The sequence below is a fragment of the Equus quagga genome, chromosome 13 (genome assembly GCF_021613505.1).
Source record: "Equus quagga isolate Etosha38 chromosome 13, UCLA_HA_Equagga_1.0, whole genome shotgun sequence".
Lineage (NCBI taxonomy): Eukaryota > Metazoa > Chordata > Mammalia > Perissodactyla > Equidae > Equus > Equus quagga.
Window position 1 is genome coordinate 25,826,328 of NC_060279.1, and position 25,457 is coordinate 25,851,784.

The window sequence follows — 25,457 nt, forward strand, 5'->3', positions numbered from 1 at the left end:
CCATACTCCCTCCCTCAAACCACAAGGTGCTCATTTCTCCATACTCAGTCCTCAAATGCCAATTTGAGCATTAGGAGATTTAGTTTGTTTCTCTGGTGGCCCTTTCAAGAGTCATATTTAGAACTTTAAAGTCTGTGGGGCTGCCCTCTGCTACCGTGGGGGGCAGATCTGATGCAGGTGCCTCACATCCCTCTCAGCCCTTCTTTTGTGTCCCTCTTCCCCAGATGCTCTTGACCTGCCATGTGGCTGCATGTTGCTCCCTTCAGGTGTCTGTCTCTCTTCTTTCAGGTGAGGCTGGGCCACGGCCACATGGCCAGCTCCACATGGCAAATCTGTGGCCAAAGGTCACAGAAGTTGGACTTAGGTCCCGAGAACCTAATTCTCAAAGGGCAATGGTTGGATAATAGAGGTAGGGGTGGTTGGGGGTGGAGGAAGGGGCGTAGTCATGGGCTGGCCTGTCTGCCAGAGGAAGATCAGGAATTTGGGACAGCAGTGAAGGTGGCAGAAATGCCAAGATATTTCCCCTTCATCTCTGGGGAATCAGCTAGCTATGAGCCAGCCATGACCCAGCATTGATTTCACGAAGCTGCAGGCTGCACCGGGCTATACTCCTCAGGAGGGAGGGGGTGCGACATTTGGGAGGTGCACCCTGGGAGTTAGAACAGAAAGAGCTGAGGCTCCTGAGGAGGCCCAGGAGCCAGACCTCAGGCGAGGGGAATCCCTCTTCCTGTGGTGAGGGGGAAGTTGTGTCATTCTCTCATCGTGACCTTTATTCAATCCTGTCAGCTGACTACGAAGTTTGTCTGGTACTTTTCTGTCTTCCCACTCCTTATAGGGTGCTCGGGCCCTCACTCAGAGCAGCTCCCTGTTGGTATGATGGGGAAACCCCGCTGGAATGTGCTGGAGCCTCTGAGATGGGGGATCTGGAGGCCAGCAAGCACCTTCTCCATCTGTGCTCACACAAGAAAGCCTATCAATATGGAAAACACACAAGAAGGCATCTAATGCTGTCTGTTCTGGATGTTTCTACAACATCTGTGTCTCCCCAGGAGCCCCCAGCCAACATCAGTGCTCCAGGAGTTGGAGCAGGAGCTCAGACAGTCATTTTTAGATAGTGGGTCTCGATTAGGTTTGGGAAACATTAAGTTCAGAGTCTGCTTGACTTTGGTCAAGGATTGCCAAGGGTGGAGACAGGAAGTTTAGGTGACCTTGGGCTCTAAGTAATGGCTAAGAAAATGAGTGCTGGAGCAAACTGATCTGGGCTCAAATGACCACTTACTAGCTGGGACCAAGTTCTCGAAAATGTGCCTCATTTTCTTCATCTGCACGGTAAAGATAATTAAGGGTCTACCCCCACGGAGATGTAGTGGGTATTACATGACTTCATAACAATAAAGGGCTTAGGACAGTGCCTGGCACACTGTGAGTGCTTGGTAAAGGGTTAGCTGTAGTTAGTTTAGGCAGACTGCCTGATTTCTCCCAGACCTCATGCCCAGGCGAATGCGCACTGTTGTCCTTTGGGCAGACATTCAGGTTGGGGAGGTGAGAGTGGGAGAGGGAAGGGAAGGCATAGAGTTACCCATGATGGGCAGCCCAGGCTCCTGTTCTGCTTACTGCTGGCCTCTGCGTGAGGCTGGGCTCGTGTCTGTGCTCAGTAATATAACAGACTCACCTTCTCTCTCTGGTTCTTGGAGAGGCACACAGAAGAGTGACCAATTGTCTGCATGGCTGAGCCGTTGTGCTGGAGGGGAGGGCCACGCCAGCCTGAGTCACATGGCAAATCCCCTGGGCTGTACTTGGAGCCTACCCTGTTCCACAGACGAGGACTCAGCCATGACTCAGTGTATTCAGGTGGTGTCTGAGCCTTAGTCACCTGAAGCCCCTTCCTCCAACACCTGAGGCTGAGCATCCACAGCCTGGATCAGGCTCTCTTGTCCTTCTTAACCTCTTCTCTCCTTTCTCCCTCCTTCCCTCCTTCACTTGCCCCCTTCCCCTTGATCTCTCATTCATCAGATTTTGGCTGATTTCCCTGGCCACTTGGATGGTTTGAGGATGACAGATGGATACTGGGGACAGTAGCTTCTAATGCCACCCCCACACCCTGTCGGAGACGTTGCCAGGAACGACTGATAAGCAGGCTGAGAGGGATGCTGCCTGTATCGACAGGGTGACGTGTCTGTAATCTGGGGGTAGGTGCCTCCAAAGAGACTCCCCTCCCCCTTGCTGCTGACTGATGCATGAATTTCCACTATTAACCATCCATTCTGGTGACCAAAAGCCCAGACTGTCCCTTCTGAGCATGCAACTGCACCTACCGGACATGGGGGACTCATTAAACCCTATCATTTACTCTTCAATGTGAATCGGTTCATTTCATAAATATTAAGCACTTACTGTGTGTCGGGCACTTTTTCTAGGCACTTGGAAAACAGTAGTGAACAAAATAGACAAAAATCTCTGCCTTCTTGGACATTACATTCTGGTGAGGGGGAATAGAAAATAAAAATGATAAAAAGGTAAGTTGTATAGTTAGTTAGAAGGTAGTAAGTGTTGCCAAAAAATAAAACAACAAATGAATGCAGCAATAATGCAGGGTAGTGGGGTTGGGAGGGCTGGGGGTGGGGGACAGGGATGGGGCAGGGAAGTTTGTCGCCATTTTAAATGGGGTGGTTAGAATAGGCCTCATGGAGAAGGTAGCATTTGAGAAGACTTAGAAGAGGGGCCTGCCTGGTGGCGCAGCGGTTAAGTGCACACGTTCCGCTTCTTGGTGGCCTGGGATTCGCTGGTTCGGATCCCGGGTGTGGACATGGCACCGCTTGGCACACCATGCTGTGGTAGGCGTCCCACACATAAAGTAGAGGAAGATGGCCTTGGATGTTAGCTCATGGCCAGGCTTCCTCAGCAAAAAGAGGAGGACTGGCAGTACTTAGCTCAGGGCTAATCTTCCTCCAAAAAAAAAAATAAAAATACTTAGAAGAGGTAAGAGAGTTAGCCCTGCAGCCATCTGGGAAACAGTGTCCCAGGCAGAGAGGACACCTGGGGCAAAAGCCCTAGGACAGAAGCAGCCCGGTGATTTGGAGGCACAGAAGGAGGCCCCGTGGCTGGAGTAAAAGGAGTGAGGGGGATGGTGGCAGTAGAGACAGAGAAGTAATGGGGGCTGTTGGGATCATGCTGGGCCTCATAGACTCTCTGTGAGGGCTCTGGCTTTGGCCCTGACCACAATGGGGAGCTGATGCAGGGTTCTAGCCGGGGAGTGACATGACCTCTTGTGCTGGGACTAGACTGCAGACCAGCTGAGAGGCTATTGCACCAGTCTGGGGAGGAGAGGCTCAGGCCAGGAGGGAGGAAGTGATTCCAGTTGCCTTTGGAAGGGGAGCTAACAGAATTTCCTCATAAACTGATGTGGGTGCAAGTGAAACAGGAGTCAAGGATGACTTGAGTAGCCACTTTTCTGAGCGTGAGCTCTAATGAGCCAGGGCTCGAGGTGCTGAGGGCCGAGGGCTTGGGAGCAGGTTGGTGGGAGGCAGGGAGAGAAGGAAGGGTACACAGAGAGGAGGCTGCGGTGTTGGAGCGAAGCCCCTCCTCCCCTTTAGCCCTGGCCAGGTCCTAACCCAGCCTCTGGCTCTATTTTAGACTTCTTGTCTCTGAACAAGTTGGGCTCTGCAGTTCAAAGCCTGTGCCTGGGTCCTGCAGTCCTGGGGTGACTAAATCCCCACAAGGGCGCTCTCAGCATCTCTGAGGAGAGAAGCTGACTGGGGTACACTTGGGGTCTGCAGAAACAGTGTCCTGGCCTCGGTCAGGAGTGCGTGGGGGGCCCAAACAGAGCAATTCCCATTTCCCTCTGTGAAGCAAACTTCTCCCGGGACCTGCCCCAGCCTGTGAAGTCTGAGACAGCAAAGGCTTATTTACCTGGGCTCCTGGCCTCAGAAGGGAGGAGTAGAAGGGGGATTTGAAGGGCCGCAGCCACTCACCATGAGGCCCACCCACACCTGCCCCACCTCGTCTGAGGATCTGGGATTGCAACACTTGCTCCTCCTGAGTTAACTATTAATGAATTCTTTGTCACATCCTCTTTCCTGGCCGTGGCCAGAGGATGGCCATTTCCAGGAGGGTGAAAGCTTCCTGGAAGCCTCGAGTTCAGAGAGTTGGAGAAGTGGAGAGAAACACACCAGGTGGATGGGCTCAAAACCCAGGGGTGTCAGCAGTGACAAGCCTCTGGAGGACTTGATGGGGTCTCTCAGTGTTTCTGTGGCAGAGGCGGGGCCCAGGAAAGGAAGCTGCTTGTACTGACTCTGTTAAGTCAGATTTCACTGGAATGTTTCCAGGGGTCAAGACACTAACATTGACTGAAATATTTGCTATTCATCTACACGACTTACTGCTTATTTCCCCTGCACGTCTAAACTTATTTGGCTAAATTAGCACCCCAAGGTTAGAAATGCCTAGTTTAGTCCACAAAATCCTACATTTTCCCCTTAAGGGTTCTCAAACCAATTTCTTGGACTTAATGCTCCAATTGTAGAAAACTTCCTGCTTAATAGAGGAGACAGTGATGGGCTGGACTGGTTAAGAGTCCCCTTCAAATAGAAACTTTGCGGCAATAGTGTTCCAGAACAATGCCAGTGCAGGCTTCCCAGGGCCAAGATAGGGACCAGGTGACCCTCCAGATCTCTCTAAAAGCCCTCTGACCCTAACCTAGGGGAAGAGTGTCCTCTGAGACCAGCCTCTTCATTTAGGCCTGTGACTGTCATTTACAATGGCTCTCAGCCCAGTAGCCTGAAGCTAGGAGCCGACCCAGAGTCGCACAAAGGCGGCTGTGTTCTCAGGCCTGGCGGAGGGCCAGGGGAAGTCGGTTCAGTTATGCTTCAGCCTTTCCTTCCACCACTTGTGGTCAGGTCTGTTTTCTGGCCCTTCAGGGTGGCATTCCTGCCCAGGGCGGGAGAGGCTGGACATCAGCCTTCCCTGAGCTGAGCCATGACTCACAGGTGGTTACCTGTGCGCGGGCTCCCTGCCAACCCTGCAGAGGGAGCCGGAGGGGAGGCATGTAGTTTACTCCTGTTTACTCCTCTTAAGCTTTCCTTGGGTGACTTGAGCTTTGACCCCTTCCTGATGAACTGTAGCTTTTTAAGTCTCCTCCAAATTCCCCAAGAAGCAGGGATTTTCCACTGTTTTGTTTTTGCTTTGGAGGGACCTGGTGCCTTCCAGGGTCCTGGATGTTTGGGTCTTCTCGCCTTCCAGCTCGGGGACAGGTCTGGGGCTATAATGCCCTATAACAAGCCCTGATCTTGGCGTCCTCTGCTTGGTCTTCTGTCTGGGGTGGTCCAGGACACAAGAGGAAGCTGAACCCTCCTTACTGGCCTTGGGAAAGCGCCAGGTACAGTAACTGTCGGAATGCAGGTGCCCTTTCCCGCCCCGGGAATCCTGGTGTCGAATGATCACAAACATTTGCCTGCTGCTTTCTGTTTGCAGTGGCCCCCTTCCACCCCACAAGGCGCCCACAGATGGCCAGGCACTGCCGAGCTTGCTGTGAGGCCTCTGGGACCAACCCACTTGCCCAGTCCTGTCCTGGGGGGGGGCGGGGGTACGGCAACGGCAGATGGGCGTGCCGGCTGCCAGATTCCTGAGACCCGCCCTGCAGTGGGCTACGCCCAGCCAGGGAGTCTCCAGAGGTGAGGCCATTGTTTTAAACCTGGGAGCCAGGAGAGGAGACCCCCACATTCAAGGGGAGCTCTCGGAGAGACAGTCTGGAGAAAGAACAGCGGCAGCACAGAGCAAGGTATGTTACCTGCCTTCACTTGCCAGGTGGTAAGCGGGACGGGGGAGAAGGGCTGAATCTCCGGGTGTCTGGGGCCTGGTGGCAGGGCCTGATTCATTCCTCTTCCTGGGAGCTCACCCGAGTGAGCTCACCTCCAAAGGCCAGGGTAAATGTCTACTGCTGTTTATATTGCTTTCTCATATCTGATATGTTTCCACGATTTAGAAGAAAGCAGGTTCAGACCTGGAACTGGGCATAAAGAGAAGTGGAAAGGATGGGCCTGCCTAAAGTTTTTCTAAGGGTTGCTCAGAATGCCTAGTTTCAGGGGTTTCCAGCATGGGAGTGAGAGAGCAGAGATAGCACTGACAGAAACCAGTCTGCCTCTTGGGCCATGATTAGCTGTGCAACCTCAGGTCACCTGTCTCCACCCTGGGCCCCGGACTCTTCTGGGAGGGGATTGGATGGAGTGATTTCAAAGCATTAGGATGTATGATTTTTAGATGCAGGAGAGCCCCCAGTTCCCTCTCTGCTCCTGCTTTGCCAACCTCCCATCCCTCCACCCCAGCCAAAGGAATATGTAGCCGTCATTGGAGCAGAGTGAGCGCGCGTTCAGTCCAAGGCAGAGGTGGGTGCTGCATGAGCAGGGGTAAGGCATTGCTCAGCAGGGCAGGCCTGCCTGCCTCTCAGACCCTTTGGGTACCCAGCCCCAGCCTCCTTCAGAATCCCTGCTCTGTGGCCTCCCAGTCCCACCTCTCCCTTACAGCCCCAGCCCATAATTGGAGACATTTTGGGTTGCTTCCAGTTCAGATGAAATCCTCACTTGCTTTTTAAAGACTGCCAGGCCCGCCTCTCTCCCCGTCGCTTCCCAGCTACCTGCTTAGCCTACAGTTGTGGCTGCCACAGCCTCACTCTTGGGTGGTCCTGGGTGGTAGTGGAGACCATGCCAATGGCAGGAGAGGGCTCACCTCCAGGCCCTCGCTTCTTTGATCCACCCATCTTTGGGCCTGGAGGCCAGGCCAGGCTCTGAGAAAGGGCAGTCCTCTTTCTTGGCGCAGCAGCAAGGCCTTGAATCTCCTCACAGGCCCTGTCTTGCAAAGGGCCCAGCCCTTTCCTGCTCCCCACTTTGTCCTTATGACTCTGTGGAGCAGGGCAGGGTCGATCCGCCTCCCTTCCATTTCAGAGGAGGAAGCTGAAACCTGGAGGGGGCGGCATTTTTCCAGGCCACCCTGCAAGGCACATGCTAGCTGGGACAAGGGTCCAGGGCTCTGGCATTTTCCAAGCTTTGGCCTACAAATCTACCTGCCTCTCAGAAGTGTCCTGGGTCAAGACCCTAGGTAAAGTCGTCTGAGAAAACATGAGTCCAGACACAGAAAAGGGGCCAGTGGGCCCTGTAGGTTTGTGCTGTTTTTCCCAGGCTGCTTTGCTCTGTCCCAGGTGAGGTCCTCTCTGGGGATCACCCCACTGGCTGAAGATGAGGCTACTCCTTCTCCTGTGTTTTGGTGAGTATCCTTTCTCATCCTTCCAGGCCCTATCATATAGCAGGGAGGTGACAGCCATGGGTAGGAGGACAGTTTACCAAAGTGTGAGTATTACTTGTCACCCTGTAGTCCTTTAGTTTGGACCACTTGTCTGTGAGACACCCATGAGGTTTCCAGCTCCTTTGGACCTTGGGGAAGATGATTGTCTGCCTCTCTTCAGATGCTCCCAAGCATCTTCTTATTTCTACTTGAGAGTGGTTTGTGGTTCCCTGAGTGCCCTGCACGATTTGTTTCCCATCCTCTCACACTCAAGCTGGTTCCAGAGCCATCCTGGCTTGAGTTCTCGATTTTCCAGTGAATTGTAGCTGGGTGCTCACAAAGCGTAGCTGGGTCAACTTGGCAGATAAGGGAGCAGAAGGAACACAGGTATCTCGCAATGTTCCGCAAATGGCCAGCAGCCATCCCTCTCCAGCTGTTGACAGAGGCCATGCTGTGAGTTGTGGATCGTGTTCTGGTGACCGAGCGTGGGCCTGTGGCTCGATCTAAAAGCCACAGATGGATGCCACGTTTTAAGATCATCCATGGTTTTTGGTTGCCTGTGTTACTCCTCCTTTCCTTTTTAAGCTGGGGTTACGGAATATGAAATCAGCCTTTTTACCTGACAGCATCAGGATTGTAGTCATTACCACTACCAGCAAGTGGGAGCATGAGTGAAGGAGAGGCTCTAGTCTTGCTGATGTCTGCTTTCCTGGGGGATACTGGGGTGGCCAGCGAGACCCTCCTCTCTCTAGGCTGCACCCCAGCACCTCTGTGATTTCAGTCTTGCCCAGCCTCGTGTGTGCCCAGCAAGCCTGCTCCCGTGGGGCCTGCTATCCACCTGTTGGGGACCTACTCATTGGGAGGACCCGGTTTCTCCGAGCTTCATCCACCTGTGGACTGACCAAGCCTGAGACCTACTGCACCCAGTATGGCGAGGTAGGCCCTACCTCCATGGCCTCCAGACCTGGAGGAAGGTGAGGTGGGGTGGGGTGGATGAACCTGCCATTCATTTACTGAATCTTAGAGTGTATTTGATATAGGCCCAGCCCCAAGGATTGTGTGTGTAGAGGGGGGAGGTGAGAGAAAAGTATAAGTCTGGATCTCTGCCTGTGGGGAATTTTCACCTTTATTGGGCAAGAGAACATGTACTCTGAATTAGCTGAATAGCTCTTTTTTCTTCTGCTCCACAAAGCTGGAGTCTTTTCTCAACCCGTGGGCATGGGCAAGACAGGTTTTCAAGACTTGGGAAGAAGCAATCTTGAATATTGATCCTTTTGGTATGTAGAAACTAATGTGCCGTCTTTGGTAGACAAAGACCAGACCGGTGGAGCACAGCTGCTGGGAGGTGTGCCCTGGGTTATGTTCGTGTCAGGGGGTGAACTGAGTTGTGTCACAGTCATTGTATTGCTGCCATCTCTTTGGTCAGTGTTGGGGTAATGGTGTGGACAGAGCTAGTGGGAGAATATATGATTGTAGGCTGAGATGGCTGTCCGTGTTTTGCAATTGTCATATAGGAAGAGCCGGCTTACTTACCTCTCAGCCTCGTTGATCCATGTTTCACCATCTCAGGCAAAGTTGGACGTATTTAAACTGTTGTTAAAGGACACAGATCAATAAGATATATGAGGAAGTGACTCAAGGTTAGCAAGGAGCTTCAGCAACTCAGCTGATAAGAACGAGCTAAGCAAATCCAGGAACTGGAACGCTCAAGCCGTGTCAGTGAACACTGCCTATTTAGGCAATTGATTTTTTCGAAGAGCTGCTGTAATTTTTCTTCTAAATTACCTCTGGACCTTTTTTGTAGGAACTTTGGTTTTCTTTTCTTTTCCCTTCAACAAAGTTGGAGTCTTTCTTTGCTCGTTGTGTTTACCAAGGTTGAAATCACTCAGTGTTTTCTTGCTTCCCAGCTGCCTGTCTCATTTACCCGTTTTTCTGTCCTTCAAACACATGTTTCCACCAAGGAATAGGTAAGGGAGTGGTTTTCCCTGGGTCTCTGCAGCCTATGGGGGACAAAAGAGACAGAGAGGGAGGGAGGGAGATAGATTGCCCTGAAGGAGACTCGGGTTATCTGTGGTTTCCTCTTTCCAGGCTGTCCTTGTCCTCAGGACCCTGGGGCTGGTAGCTGGCACCCTCTGGGCCTCATTGCCCTTCTAGTCTCCATTGTTCTCTTGGCTACTTTTAATCACAGATGGTAGCAGGTAGTGGCTTTGACGGGCTGAGCCGAGATGACTGTGGTTTCTGCATCTCACCCACTTGGATGTGAGAGAGCCCGTTTGACAGTGTTGGGTAACAAGGCCGGCATCATGCGAGTGCTCCCTGTGGGCCCTGATTACTCCACAAGCATCAGGGGACCTGGATTATTGAGCTTTCTAGGCAACAGAATGATTTCAGCTGTCGCCTTCCCACACACCCTCAAAGTCTTGTGCCACTGAGCCATGTCTAAAAATTTAAGAGAGACCTCTGCTAATTCCCTTCCTTGGGGTGACCTGCCTTCTGGGAAGGGAAGCAAGGCAAGATCAGAAGCCTCTGTGCTGGGTTGTCCGATTGGCCCCAGCCCTGTCTGGACAACCTCTCTCCCTCTAGGACTGGGGCCTTTGGCTTCAGCCTGGCCTGCCCTCTGCCTCTCTCAGATGTCCCAGGGAGCCAACTGCCTTCTCTGCTCTTAAGCAGCCCCCTGAGAGCAAAATGGGGTGATAGCAAAAGACAAGTCTAGACTTTTCCAACCTTGGGGATGGATAAATCTCAACTATTTTGCTGCTGTGAAAGTTGAGAAGGCTTGGCTCTTTTTTCTTTTTCTATAAAGGGGAATAAATCCATGTAACCTCTTAGAAAAAGTAGACGATAGGGCATCTTGAGTTCAGTGTAGCCACAGGTCTGCTACTAACTTGTAGTGTGATCTTTGGCAAGATATTACCTCTCTGTAAGTCTCGCTTTCCTCTTTCATGAGTGAATATTGGATGAAATGGTCTTTAGGGTCGCTCCTTGCTCCAACTTTCTTTGGGAATGAGCTGACTACTGAGAACCGGCTTCTCTACCCCTACCTTCCACCTCTTTGTCTTGTTTGATTTCTCTTTCCCTCTCCCTCACCTGCCCAACCTCCTAGAGGCCATTGGTTGCCAGCAATGAAGACTAAAGGCACAGATATTCCCTCTAAACAGGTGTCCCCTGAACCCTTACCGGGTGCTGTGTGATGAAAATCAGGAATCCAGATTTAACTCTGCTGAGTTCCAATTTCAGTTTTTAAGTTTATTTTCTTATTAAATGATACAGCAACTATACTTTGTTAAGCACATATTATGTGTCCCAGGCATCCTACTAAGAGTTTTATATAAATTATCTCAATTAATTTTCACAATATTCTATGAGGTGGCTCTTGTTATCCCTGTGAACTATTGGGAGGGTTTGGGTGTGTGTGGGGACCCTAAACTTCTGATGGAAACACACATGTGCTGAGTTTTTTGAGTAGTTAGAGATGAGGGGTGTCCTGGTCAGTCCCAGTGGGAAATGAGGCATGATGCAGAGTTGCATTCCTAGTGCCTCCCCACTCGCCCCCTCCCCTTCACCCCTCTTTACCAACCCCACCCCCATATACACAACTTCCTTAAGTCGAAGCTTGTGCTTAGGACCTCTGTTCTATTTCCATGCAGGGTGACATGGTGAGCTCTGAGCCCAGTACAAAATCACCCGGCACCAGCTGCCTGCCTACTGATGTGGCATGAATACAAGTGCAATGGGGATTTATGACTCTCCGACATGTCTGCATTGCTCACTACCACCCCCCCCCACCCCCACCCAGCCTCATGGCGAGTCAGTGGAATGGTAGTTTCAGGAGCAATGGGGACTACCTCCAGTTCCAAAATTGTCTCTCCCAGCTCCTGATCTGACAGTGTAGCTCCTTTTATGTGGGCTAATCTTAGCCTGTTGATGTGTTACCTCCTCTGCCTAATTTTGTCTCAGTGGCTAAATCCTAATGGCCTCGAGGGCTTGCCTCTGTGGGTTTGGGTCCATATTGCAATCCATACAATGGACATAGGACTTGGCCAGCTTTGTCTTGTGGCACCCCATCCTCTAACCTGCCCAGCTTTGCCCTTCTGGGCCTGCCTGCCTGCCTTGACTACCCATCAACCGTCTGGGCTTGGAGCCAGGCTATTCTGTACTGAAATGGCCTGAGGCTGCAGTTCCACCCTGTCCTCTTGTTCTTTCTTCCAGCTCCTAGATAATCTCTGGGTAAACTCACTGCGCTGTTGTTCCCTAAAGCTCAAGGCATGGATGAAAATGTCTGTGACATCTCCCTACCCTCGTTCTCTTCTGTGCTTTCCCTGAGCCTCAGTTCCTCATTTGAAAAATGAGAGTAGTGCTAGCACCCACTTCAATGAGTTGTTGTGAGGACTATATAAAGGAATGAGCCAAGTGACCACTGGCAAAGTGTGTGGCAGATGCTAAATGGCCCATCCTCCCTCCGCTACCTGCCTCCCGGGGCCTGTGTCTGGGTGCAAAGACTGCCCCATCTGTGAATCACACTCCTGAGCATTTCTCCCCTGATCAGGACACATCCTTGCATACCTATTGACATCAGCCTGTCCTTGAGCCAGACCACTCTCTGCCTCTAAGGTGACCAGCACCAATCTGACTTGCAGCAGGCAGCTGGAGAATCCAGAGGCAGTCATGTTTAGTGAATTTGCCCTAGACTGGGGATGAAGACTTTCTAGTTCTGGTCGTCGCTCTGACCCTTAGAATAGGAATATGACCCTGTGAAGGTCATGGCTCCTCTCTGGACCACCATTTCCCCATTTATGAAATGAACGAGTTGGGGTAGTCTACCTTCACATTTGTTCACGGCTGTGTGAGACCCTGAGCATCCACCATGGTCTCTCTCAGGTGAGCGCTGGCAGGGGCTGAGCCACGCCCTTGGGTCATCCCTGGGCTGGTGCACCCTCCTCAGGAACCAGCAGGTTTCACCCGGAAGCTTTCCAGCCCTGATTTCTGCTCCCAACAATGTCTCCTCCAATGTCATGTCTGCTGCCTTAAATGCTTTATTTATCCCCCACTCTCTCCTTTTCTGGGGGAAACGTAATTACCCAGCTGCCTTAATAACAGTCTTCCACAGTGCATTCCTCAGGTTAATTAGCTGTGTAAACCAAACAGCTGTCATTTTTATCTCTTGGAAACAAGCTGAGGAACAGTAGCCAGTTGACATCCCCTCCTCCCCAACAGACGCGCGCGCACACACACACACACACACACACATGCACGAATGCCCATAAGTGCACCCACGCCCACATGCACACACCCCAACACCCACTGCCTTTCTTTGTTTGACAGTTGTCTGTTTTCTTGCCCTTTGGCATGGCTAATGTGTAGGCAGAAAATGTGTTTATAAACATCCTGAGATGCTCATCCTCCACTCACAGAGGCCTTTGAGCCCGTCTCTGACCAAGATACTGCCCTCTCGTTTCCCAGAAGCTCTCAGCAGGTCTGAATTCCGAAGCTCTTACCACGGCGGGTTCACTCTCTTGGAGGAAGCGTTGTGGAGTTCCTTGTTTAAAGTGCAAACACCCCTGGGGAAGGCACTGTATCAATTTGTTATCAACCATTTATATCTCAGCAAGGGTTTGAGAAAGGGTTTCAGAAAATGAACTGTGGCTTTTGCAAAGGGTTTCAAGAGAGCAAGACCCAGGATGAGTAAGTTTTGAGGGGATAGAAGAAAAGGGGAAAGGCATTGGGGGGAGGAGTTGCTATCAGAGGGAAGCAAAACCTAGGTTAATGGAATATGAGGCTCTTGGGTCCCGGTTGTTGTGGGCTGGGGAGTACGGCTTGTGGAGCTAAAAGGAGAGAAGAGAGGGGAAAGGTGCATGGGAAGGGGTGGACGCAAATCTGGGTGGCCTCACAGCTTTGCTGGCCTGGGCTCTCACCCCATTGCTCCTGGGGTTCAGGTCCCTAGAAGTCTCTGGGCAATGTCTTGCAGGCCTACCTTGCTTCTTTGCCCTTGGGGGCTGTAGGAACCATTGTCATTGGTAGAGCCTGCAGAGGTCCAGGCATACAAACCAACTCTCTGCACTCAGGTCTAGGGGGACACCTCTGTTTCCAGAGAGGTCCGGAGTTGAGGCTGCCCTTCCCAGGGGAGAAGAGATGGAGCATCCTGACAACCAATTCTAGTCACTGCTAGTTCCCGTGGTTGCCAAGTGACAGCTGTGTCCCTTGAATCAGAACGGGATGAGAAGGTTTGGAGGCAGATAGCCTGGGACAGAAATCCCTGCTTCCTCTCTTCCTAGCTCTATGGACTTGGGCACACTTTTTTTTTTTTTTCCGCCAAGGAAGATTGGCCCTGAGCTAACATCTGTGCCAATCTTCCTCTATTTTGTATGTGGGATGCTGCCACAGCATGGCTTGATAAGCGGTGTATAGGTCTGTACCCAGGATTTGAACCCACAAACCCTGGGCTGCTAAGCAGAGCATGCAAACTTAACCACTATACCACTGGCCTACTCCCTGGACACATTCTTAACTTCTGTAAGATTTACTTTTCCGAACTTGTTGCATGAGAATACCCACTGTTTTGTGTAATATACCTACGTCAGAGATTTTGGAAGGATGAAATGAGATAACACACGTCCAATGCTCAGGAGAGATCCTGGTGCAGTGTAATTTCTGGGTGAGTGGGAGAGAGATACATCACTTCTGCAATCAGCTTCAGAAAGTGAGTTTTCTGAACTTAGTTTGGATAGAGATAAGGGCAGTGTTGAGTTAAGGCTTTGGTTAAGCTATTACTTCATGACAGGAAGAAGGTGAAGTTGAAAGTGCTTTGTAGCACTGGGGCTCTCCTCCCACCCAGTGCCACAGCAGGTCCGACTTGTGACCTTTACCAGTAATATCCATTGACATAGAAATGATGAGGCTTGTGGATCCCAGTGGGGTCTAGTGGAGGCCTTGCTGACCAAAGGCCTTGAGGGCCCCCGCTTCCGTTGCTCACTTTGCTGGGAAGAGTGTTTCCAGTGCAGCGTCTGGCCAATGTCTTATTTTCCTCTTGCTTCCTTCGCATTCTTGTGTGGAGTGTCTTTCACTTCTGAGCTGATAAGCTGGAGTAGGGGAGAATTCTAATAGCATGTTGGAGCAAGAAGGAACTTCATTATCTCATCCCACCCCTGCATTTTACCAATGAGAAAGCTCAAGTGGAAGGAATGTCTTTTCTTGCAGGCAGCTGGAATTTTTTCTCCTGACTTCCTTTCTTTTGGCCCTGGCTGGCAGCCACGACCCTGACTGTAGCTCCTTAGATAGACACAGGCAGCCTCTGGCTTGTTCGTGGGAGGGAGCCAGGCCATGTATACCCAGAGCCTGTTTTCCTATTTTCCCCAGAATTAGCTCTGTGTTTGCAAAGGCACAGAGCTTTGATTTGCATGGCCTTCCTTTTTCCGCTCCTCTCTACCGTGATTCAGGCTCCTGCTGGCTCTTGCTCTCTCCTTTGCTCTCCCTTAGCTCTGTGGGAGGGTTTGTCTTCCGGCCAGACTGCTGAGCTTCTAGAAAGCTCCAGGACAAGGGAAGAGGCCTAGCCTTTCCAGATGGAGAGCGAGCAGAAGCCAAACTGGCTAGAGGCCTGACAGGCTGAATTGATGATAATGCTGTCTCTGAAGTAGCGCAGCCAGGGGAAGGCTGGCCAATGACCCCAGAGAGCGAGGCAGCTGCAGCCGAGAGCTTCCATCTCTGGCAGAGATGGAGGCACGTAACACTCACCAGGGGAAGAGACCCGCATTGAAAATCCCCCACACGCATACACACATGTCTGTACACATCCTGCATATAGGCATGCAAGAATAAAATAGAAAGGGAGACTGAGGCCCAGAGGAAAGAAGAAATTAGCAGTTTGTCTTCACATGGGCTCCTGCCATCAGCCGCTCTATTTTGGGCCTCCATCCTGCTAGCTAGTTGGCAAGCAGAGCTACTTAAAATACCTGCCCCAAGCCTGTGGGCTTAGCCTGTCTCTAAGGATTGAGATAAGTCCCTCCTTTGGCTGTGTTACTATGATGAGTAGCATGCAGGTTTCAAGCCCACGAGGCCATCTGATAGCTCCATCAGGCCTGCACACGTGGAAGGAAGGTGGAGAAGCCATGGCCGACTCTCAAGACAGAGGGAGGAGTCAGGGGAGTCAGCCCATACTGAGCACCCTGGGCATTTTTAGTTTGTGGTATTTTATAATAATGTCAGGCTGGCCCTGTGGCTGAGAGGTTAAGTTCATGGCTCTGCTTTGGTGGCCCAGGCTTCAGCTGGTTCCTGGATCCTGGGTGCAGACAGGGCATCGTTCATCAAGCCACGCTGAGGCGGTGTCCCCATAGTGCAACAGATGTTAGCTCAGGTGCCATTCTTTAAAAAAAAAAAAGCATAGCCTTTTTAAAAAAATAATGTCTACTTCACTGAGTATAAAATTTAATATATATGCAAGCTATTAAAGTTTAAAATCATTAAAAAATAATAAAGAAGGAAAAGAGTTACCTATAATCTCATTACCCAGAGATATTAGGTTAAACCGCATGCGGTTGCCATCTTTGTAGGTCAAAATGGCTGAATATCAGCAATTTCATGTGGCTTAACCCAATTTTATTGCATTTCCTTCCAAACACTTTCTATTCCTTTAAAAAAAGATAAGTGAGATCATGATGTATATACAAGTTTATGCCCAACTTCTTTTTTCATAAAACATTATAATGTAAGCATTTTCCCCTTGCAAGTAAAAGCTTTCTCTAAACAGTATTTTTGATCGTTGCATAATATTTCATCATTCGGGAATATCAAGGGCATTTCCCAGGTTGAGCTGTTCAAGCTTCTGTGTCCTATGGCCCCAGGAAAGAAAGAGCCTTGTTTCTGGCACTCTCTTGGTCGTGCAATGGGCTGGATCAGCTCCCAGCAGAGCTGGGGAGAAAGCTCTGGTGACAGGCCGCTGGAAGGCAGCCGACCCTTGTCTCTCTGTGGGGTGTGTGCTGAGTGCAGAGGATGGGGAGTGGAAAAGTTTGCCCCTGAGAGGCTGGGCAGAGCGGGGAGAAGGGCATGCTCACTGCCAGGGACCAAAATAGGATTCTGGAGGAGTGTCGGATTCCAGCAGGAGGCTTCTCATGCCCAGAAATATTATTTTAAGTGCTCAGGTGTTTCTTTCAGCTGCTGACACATCTGCAGTCTCTGTGTTAACTGAGCCGGGCAGCCTGAGAAGCCAGCTTTCTTCCCAAAGGGGTTTCTCTGCCTTAGGTTCCCCCATGGTCAGCTGCAGGGTCAGACCAAGTCCTTTGGGTGAGAAAGAGATTGTCCCCTTTACCAGGCTTCCATGATGTCTGTGTACCCAGCTGGTTTTCTAGTGGAAATGAGAGGATGACAGGGAGGGAGGGAAAGGTGGGAGAGAGAGAGAGAAGAGAAGAGAGAGGAGAGGGAGGTGGGAAGGACTCTCTCTGGTGCTGGTGCTCACACTGGCTCTTCGTCATAGGAAAGTCACATAGCCTCTTTGAGCTTCCGCTTTCTCATACGTAAAATGGGAACAATACCACTTACCACTTAGGGTTGTCACAAGGCTTAAATAGGTTATTGTATTGAAACTCCCAATACAGATCTGGCACATGGTGGGCATTCCAGCAGTTGATATCGATGTTTTCTTATCTCCTCACTCTACACCCCTCCTTTTAAACTCCCTGAGTGCAGGAAGAGAGTGTCTAGTAATAATGGTAATGGAAGTGTTAGCACATGTTGAGCACTGGCTATTCAGTCAGTAAGTACTTACTGAGGGCCTACTATGTGCTGGACACTTTTCTAAGCACTGGGAGTACAGTGGTAAAGGAAGACAGTTCTGCCCTCATGGAGTATACATTCTAGCAGGGGGAGGCAGGCAAGAAACAAATACTGTAAGCAAAGAAGTACACTATAAATGCGCATATGTCAAGTGGAGATATGTACTATGAAGAAGAATGTGGCAGGACGAGGGATGGACAGGGCTGGTGATGGTGGAGGGAGTAGGGACGTGGGCCAGCCATTATTGGAGCATGAAACTTCTGAAAAATTCTTGTTTAATAGAGCACTTTTGGACATGATGAGGACATCTCCAAGCACCAGGAAGGGGGACAATTCTCTCACTTTGCACATTGGAAGTAAAGCTGGAAAATGAGATGGGAAGCAGAGGCCCAGAGAATCAGGACTCCTGGTTCCCCCTCTGCATTCTCCCTGGTTCCAAGCCTTGTCGGCTGTGGAGAGGGAAGCCGGGTGGTGGGCAAGGAGTTTCTAGAACTCAAGGCACAGCCTTGGCATATTAACTCAGTCCCTTTGGAACCGAGCTGTTGGGTTAATCAGTTCAGCAGATTAATGAGTTTTAAGACATCGGTCTCAGCTTATCGCCTTCCCTGGACAGGGCAGAGGTTCAGGAACTGGGAGGCCTCCGAGGAGGCCACCAGAGCTGTCCCCTGGTTCTGGCGAGTGGAGGCTTAGGGGAAAGCGGAGGCTTAGGGGAAAGCAGAGGCATGAGGTGTGTGGAGGTACCGTCTTCCCCACCCTGAAGGACCACCACGTCAGGGAGGTTCTTGTCCAAGCTGTGTTCCCACTGGTGGGTGAGCTTTTGGAGTCCCCTGAACAGTGTTCTTTAGGCTGGGCACAGGTTTGTGACCATGCTTACTCAGAAAACAGATTTTATGTGTGTTGCATGGGGGAGCTGGGACAGGGTCACGCTTTCTCTAAGGGGGATGTGTGCGTGTACCCGTGCATGCAAAGGCACAAACACATTTCGCCATGTTCTTTTTCTTGGTGATCTCTGTCCTATCACAGAGCCCCTGGGGTTCAATTCTGTTTCTCGTCTCACTCCTGGACATGGGCAGGCCATGGGAGGTGTAGTTTTTCGGGAGACCTCCCCAGGGAGGCTGGTTTCCTCCTGGCTGCCCACTTTGGCCCAGATCTTCACAGGAAGAGCTTCTGCCCTCAGCCCTACGCATGCAGACTTTCTTTGCCCTATGACTTCCTGGCCTTGGAACCACCCACCTACAGAGGCCTATTTGGTTGGGGACCTTAGGATTCTCTCTTGTGGGTAGAGAATGCCAAACCTGGGAAAGATCCTGCAGTCCCGGATGTCAGTGCTGGAAAGCCTTAGAGATGATCTGAATGTTGCTAGAATGTTGGCTCCCTGAGGTCAGGGTCTTTGTTTTGTTTGCTCTTCTAACTCCAGAGCCCAGAGCAGGGTCTACCACATAGAACATGCACAATAAATATTTGTTGAATGAATGAATGACTCTAGTCCCACCTCTCCTCAATTTACGATGGAGAAAACTGAGCCTAGAAGGTGGGGTAACAGAGCTAGGACTCGAACCCCAAGTTCCCTTGTCGTACTTTGCTGTCCCTTCTGCCAGATCCTTAGAAACCCAGTTTTCCCCAGGCTGCCAGGATTAAGTGAGATGAGATATAAAACTCTCCAGCCTGTACCTAGCACATGGTAGATGCTAAGTTAATGGGAGTTTCTCTTCCTTTATTCTTTTTGCTCCTAGCACTCTTCTCAAGTTTCTCTTCGAGGCAGCGTCATCTACCAAAATTACTTTTTTCTACTACCTCATACCTCTTTCCCAATCACAACATCTATTTACTATTCACTTAGCTATGAGTTAGGAGGGACACAAGTGAATTAAATGAAAAGATGACCAATAACCTTGTTTTAAGTGGTTAATCCTCTGAAGTGTATTAATGAAATCAGTGGATCTCTAAGGGTAGGGTTTCCACAGAGGGAATGTTCTGGGCTCTCAGGATGCAAGGGGAGAATTCTATCTGGATCACACCTCTGAGTCTCTGGTGTCTCCCTGTCCCACAGTGGCAGATGAAATGCTGCAAGTGTGACTCCAGGTTGCCTCACAATTACAACAGTCACCATGTGGAGAATGTGGCTTCGTCCTCAGGCCCCATGCGCTGGTGGCAGTCAAAGAATGGTAAGGGCTTGTTCCTTTGGGCCCCAAATGTGTGAGGGCTCCCACAGGATGGGTTGGCTGGAGAGTGCCCAGGATCCCTTTGCGTTTCCCAGGCATTTCTCATGGTGGTGGGACCTGGGTGGCTGAGAAGCAGAACCTTCTGCCTCTATATTTGAGCTCTTTCTGATGTTGTAGGCAGAAGACTCTCCTGGAGGTTAATGACAGGGTAAGAGGAGAGAGGAAAGCCTTTACTTCACTCTGCGTAGTCCCAATGGGCTTGTGAAGGAATCGAACTCTGGCAAGAGCTCTGTGTCAAACAGACAAGTTGAAACCCTTTAAGATATTAGGGGCATCAGCTGATGGTGAGAAGGAAATTTGGCCAAGAACAGATAGGATCTTGAATTGGTAATGTAAGTCGGAACTTACTGGTACCACTCCTCTCCAAGAGGGAAATCGGAGAGTTAAGGTTACAGAATTTCTGACTTCCTGGAGCCGGTAAAGTCCAGAGCCTTCTTCAGGCCTGGGAGGGTGGAAGTTCTCCAGTCCGAAGTTCCTACTTTTTGTCCTTTCAGATGTGAGCCCTGTCTCTCTGCAGCTGGACCTGGACAAGAGATTCCAGCTTCAAGACATCGTGATGGATTTTAAGGTGTGCTTCCTGGGCATGGCAGTGGAGAGGAGAGGGGGACCCCGGGCCGTGTGGGCTTGGACTCATGGGGAGCACAGTGTCCTTGTCTCCCCAGGCCAGGGGTGATGGCACCACATGCTGGGTGGGCCCTCCTTCCCTAGGCTGGGTAAAGCTTCCCCTGAGCCTATATCGTGGTGATAGCAGAGGCCTGCTCCTGGGAGAACCATGGCGCCTCCAGGCTCCCTGTCTTGGCCATGCAATGGTTACAGATCTGCTTGCTCTCTGCATCCTCCACCCTCAACTCGTCTAATTAATTTGGCTCTGACAAGTACCAATTCCACTGGGCTTGGTCACTTGCTATACAGTTGTGTATTTTGGTGTACTCGGTTTTAATAACTTTGCTGATGACTCTGAGTTTAACAAAGAGTCAAGAACTGGCCTATTCCCAGGAAAAGTGTGCTATTGGAGCAGCCCTCTTGGCGGGCAATCTATTTATTCAGTGCTGCCTCTCAGAGAAGTCTCGGATCCTGTGTTTAGACTAGCCTCTGAGATCCTCCTTTTGGAGGGAACATTTTCATTCATTTATGATATCATTTTTTTCTTTTCAGAGAAGATTTGATTTTATTCTGTCTACAGAAATAGTCAAATATTTAAGGCTCAAGTTTGGTTAATAAGATTAGATGATCAGGAAGGACCATATCATTTTCAGAAGGTGAGCTGTGAGTAAAAAGCAATAGGACCTAATTTCTTAAGTGACCGAGGAAGTTAGCTCTAAGAGGCTCGCCCAAGAAAAGGTGAAAAGTATTTTGAGAAATGCCAGTGTCGTTTGAATACATGCCCAGTCTCTAAAGATGACAGCTTTGAAAGGCAACATTTGTTTGGATGGATGCTGTTAGTTTCATTCTTTTATTATCACTCACCCATTCACGTGTTTGTCCATTCTTGCTACAGACATATTGAACACTGGTTATGTGTTAGATTTGGTGCCAGATGTCAGGGATAAAAAGATAAATAAAGCTAAATCATAATCCCTAAGTTGCTTCAGTCTATGTAGGGGGCACAGAGAACCAGTAGTGAGAGAGTGTTATGTGTGCTCTGATGTTGGTAAGAAGAGGTGCTGGGGCGCACAGAACGGGGGCATCCAGCTTGGTCTGTCCTTGAGGGGTGGGTCGTAAAATACACCCAGGGGAAGATGAACCTTCCTAGCCAGAAGTAGCCAGGTGAAGGGCAAAGTTCATTCCAGACAACGAGAACAGCAAAGCACAAAGGCCAGGAGGAGAGAGGCAAGAAGGTATGTAATTGGGGAGGGGGCAAGGGAATGCACATAGGGTCTGGAGGGGAAAATGTGTGGATGGTGGAGAGAGGTAGGGATGTGGAGGGCTGCCGCCTGGTAAGAGATGAGTTCATAGGGTAAATGGGTAAATGGAGGGGGAGAAGCAGACTAAGGATTCACTCATTCATTCAACAAGCGTGTACTAGGAGCCTATGTGCTAGATGCTGGGGTTACAGCTGTGGACAAGACAAATAGGGGCCTATGGTTTGTATGGTGCTTCTCAACCAGGGGACATTTGGCAATTTCTGGAGACATTTTTAGTTGTCACAACTGTGGGAATGCTATTGACATCTAGTGAGTAGAGGTCAGGGAGGCTGTTAACCATCCTACAATGAGCAGGACAACTCTAACAACAGGAATTATCCAATGCCATGAGTTAACAGTGCCGAGGTTTGGAAGCCCTGTTCTAGTGGGAGAAGAATAAAAAACAGGAAACCAACAATTAAATAACCAGAAATTGTGGTGACATTTCTGAAGGAAAAAGCAAGGTGCTGGAATAGGAAATAATGAGGGTGGGTGGGCAGAGTGTGGGAGAAGAATACACGTTAGATGGCTATAGAGAGATGTCCAGGAGGAGTGACATTGAAGCTGAGAACAAAATGTGAGAAGGGGGCCGGCCCGGTGGCGCAGCGGTTAAGTGCGTATGTTCTGCTTCGGTGGCCCAGGGTTCGCTGTTTCAGATCCTGGATGCAGACATGGCACCGCTTGGCAAGCCATGCTGTGTGGTAGGCGTCCCACATATAAAGTGGAGAAAGATGGGCATGGATGTTAGCTCAGGGCCAGTCTTCCTCAGCAAAAAGAGAAGGATTGGCAGCAGATGTTAGCTCAGGGCTAATCTTCCTCAAAAAAAAAAAGAAAAAAAAGATGAGAAGGAACCCCTCCCCCCAGGGAGAGGAGCATTCCAGGCAGAAGGAACAATGCTACAGCTACCCTGCAAAGGCTCTGAGGAGGGAGTGAGCGTGGTGTGATTGAGGGATTGACGAGATGGAGGCGCACAGTGCATGAGATGAGGCGAGGAGGTGGGCCCAGGCAGCACAGCCTCTTCACCCACAGCCAGGGGTCTGGATTTATTCAAGATTGGTGGGCAGAGGACCTGAATGGACATTTCTCCAGGAAGACGTACAAATGGCCAAAAGGTACATGAAAAAATGCTCACCATCATTAATCATCAGGGAAATGAAAGCAAAATCACAATGAGATATCACCCATCTTGTAAGAAGGACTGTTATGGGAAAAAGAAGAAATGACAAGTGCTGGCCAGGATGTGGAGAAAAGAGAACCCTTGGCACTCTTGGTGGGAATGTAAATTGGTGCAGCCACTATGGAAAACAGTATGGAGGCTGCCCCCAAAATTAAAAATAGAACTACCATACGATCCAGCAATCCCACTTCTGAGTACACATTGGAAGGAGATGAAGTCACTATCTCAAAGAGACATCGGCACGCCATGTTCATTGCAGCATTATTCACAATAGCCAAGACATGGAAACAATGTTAAGTGTCCCACAATAGATGATTGGATAAAGAAAATGGAATATTCAGCCATAAAAAAAGAAAATCCTGCCTTTTGTGACAATGTGGATGGACTTTGAGGGCATTTTGCTAAGTGAAATAAGTCAGACAGAGAAAGACAAACACTATATATTCTCACTTCTACGTGGAATCTAAAAAAGCCAAACTCGCAGAAATAGAGAATAGAATGGTGGTTACCAGGGGCTGGGGCAGTGGGGAAAACGGCGAGATGCTGGTCCAAAGGTATAAACTGCCAGCTATAAGATGGATCAGCTCTGCAGGTCTAATGGACAGCATGGTGACTATACTTACTAGTACTGTATTATTATACACCTGAAAGTTGTCAAGAAAGTAGAACTTAAATGTTATCACTACAAAAAAATAGTAATTATGTAAGGGGATGGAGGTGTTAACTAACCTTATTGCAGTGCTCATTTCACAATATATATGTGTATCAAATCATCGCATTTGATACACCTTAAACTTACTATGTTGTGTATCAACAATATCTCAATAAAGCTGGAAAAAAAAGAATAGTGGAAAGCCATTGGAGGGTTTTTGGCAGAGTGTCACAGCTCATTTTATGTTTTAAAGGAAAGTTCTGTCTATATGGAGGGTGAGTTTATGAACCTATAGTTCAAGGAAGTGGTCCAAGCTGGGAGCTGTCAGCATGAAGACAACACTTAAAGCCATGAGAAATGGATGAAATCACCGATGCGGGGAGTAGGGACATGACAATATGTTATGCTGAAGGGCTTGCATTTTACCTTCAGGCCAATAAAGATCCACTGAAGGGTCTCACGCAGAGAGTGAGGTGACCAGATAACCATTTAGGTAAAGTGGGGCGAGTGCTTTGGAGCATCTGGACAGAGGCTAAACATGAATTCTAGGCTGTTGCAATAATTCAGGCTCAGCAAGACCGTGGCCTGAGCCATGGCCATGGCAATGTGAGCAAGAGAGAGGAGAGATGGAACCAAGAGCTAGTGGGGATAAAATGGTTGGCTGTGGGAAGTGCAGTGGGAGAATTTTCTGGTCTGGAAGCCTGTGTGGTGGGCTGAGTCAGGATCATACCTTCTGGAATGCAGATCTCCTTTCTATTACTTTCCATAATTTAATCCCTGGGGAAAACCAGCCGGGACCTCTGGTTTGCCAGGAGAATTGGATGGGTATGCCCGTGAGCCCACTTGCCCCACTCGGTGTCCTTTCTCCCTCCTTCACTGTGGTTCTCAAGGGCCACCAGCTTGTCTTTGGGAGCCTGTTTCTGTGATTGTGTCCCCACAGTGCCTTCCTCCCTCAGTCACTGAGGCCCCTCACTGTGTTTCCGCAGGCGCCCATGCCCGCTGGGATGCTGATCGAACGCTCCTCGGACTTCGGCAAGACCTGGCGGGTGTACCAGTACCTGGCTGCCGACTGCACCTCTGCCTTCCCCCGAGTCCGCCAGGGCCAGCCTCAGAGCTGGCAGGATGTTCGGTGCCAGTCCCTGCCCCAGAGGCCTAACGGGCACCTAGAAGGGGGGAAGGTAGGTAGAGGGGGCCCTGAAAACCTAGGCAGAGGAGAGGTCTCCAACACTGCGTTGCTCCCACGGTCACCCAGACTCTTGAGAAGAGATGAGCACCTCCTCGGTCAGAGCACCTTGCCGTCTTTCCTGAACTCTCCAACTACGACCCCTCTGGCCACTCAGAACGTCTGCTGCTCCTCCTCTTTGCTCCCCAGGAGCCATATTTCAGAAACATACTGAGTGCAGTGCGTGATCCAACCCTGCTCTCTTCCATAGCCCCCGCCACGGCTCATTGACACTGCCCCCTAGTGGAGAGGGTAAAATCCACGTTGCCCCGGTGTGAGGACTTTGAGATGGCGAGTTACATTCACGTGAACAAGTCACACCAATTTAATTTAGTCTCTGATTTCGCCTTGGTAGAGTTTAACACAAGAATGAGCTTTTTCAGTTTAATCTATCCATCTAGCCCGGTGCTCGTCCTTGGGGAAGTTCAGGTATAGGTCACGGCTCCAGGTCACCTGAACTTAAACCCTGAGGTGGAAGTGAGAACCTGCCCCTAGAAACAGCTCAGAATGTCCCTCCCGGAATCCTTCCAAACTCTTCTCATTTGTTTTGTAACTGCTTCTCCCCACCGCTGGACTGGAGCTGTGTGTTCTCGCCTCCTTTCTCTGGCCCAGGCTCAGACGAGCCCTCAGAGCTGCTCTCATGCACCACATGCTCAGAGCCCTGCCCTGGCTGTGGGCTGTGCATCTCTCTCCGCCGCTCTGATAGCTCCTCCTTGGTTATAGCCATATCCAGATCCACACCTACCACATTCCCTAAACCCCAGATCAGAATATAGGACTTCTTCCTAATTTGTGGGGTGTTGATGTGAAAACTCTTCCTGGGAGATGCAGATGAAGTCACATCTAATGAGTGGTTTTTATTAAAAAGGAAAAGCACAGTTGAAATTGGAGTTGTCTGGAGGTTGGTGGTCACCGCATCCGTGCATCCTTGGGCCCCAGGCTTTCTTACTCATCCTGGGTGCTTGGAAAATTCATAACCCCTGAACCCTCATATGTACATCCTGTATCTTACTATAATTTTTGACCTAAGGAAATCAGGACAGTCTTGGGATAGCTATATTTTCAGTTGGAGAGGAGAGCTTGTACACACACACACATACTCATTTAGGGCCCAGTGACCATCTCACGCCCCCAGGGTGGTTGGCAGGCCTCACATCCATGGTCATCTCAGGTTCAAGGTAAGAAGGACCTCAGCGTAGTGTGAGGAGGGCGGGGCATTGAATGGAAAGAAGACGCTCCGAGCTGG

At 50.1% G+C, this 25,457-nt stretch overlaps 1 protein-coding gene across 1 annotated transcript in view; it reads left to right on the top strand.

The window, feature by feature from the left end:
• The first annotated feature begins 5,533 nt into the window (after nt 1–5,533).
• The window catches only part of LAMB3 (laminin subunit beta 3), a 39,367-nt gene continuing 19,443 nt past the window's right edge, over nt 5,534–25,457 (top strand). Inside the window, exons 1-6 of the mRNA XM_046682479.1 lie at nt 5,534–5,776; nt 7,190–7,254; nt 8,054–8,208; nt 19,085–19,199; nt 19,751–19,824; nt 23,976–24,167. Of these exons, the coding sequence (XP_046538435.1) occupies nt 7,227–7,254; nt 8,054–8,208; nt 19,085–19,199; nt 19,751–19,824; nt 23,976–24,167 (564 nt within the window). The 5' untranslated portion in view covers nt 5,534–5,776; nt 7,190–7,226. The remainder of the gene's footprint in view (nt 5,777–7,189; nt 7,255–8,053; nt 8,209–19,084; nt 19,200–19,750; nt 19,825–23,975; nt 24,168–25,457) is intronic.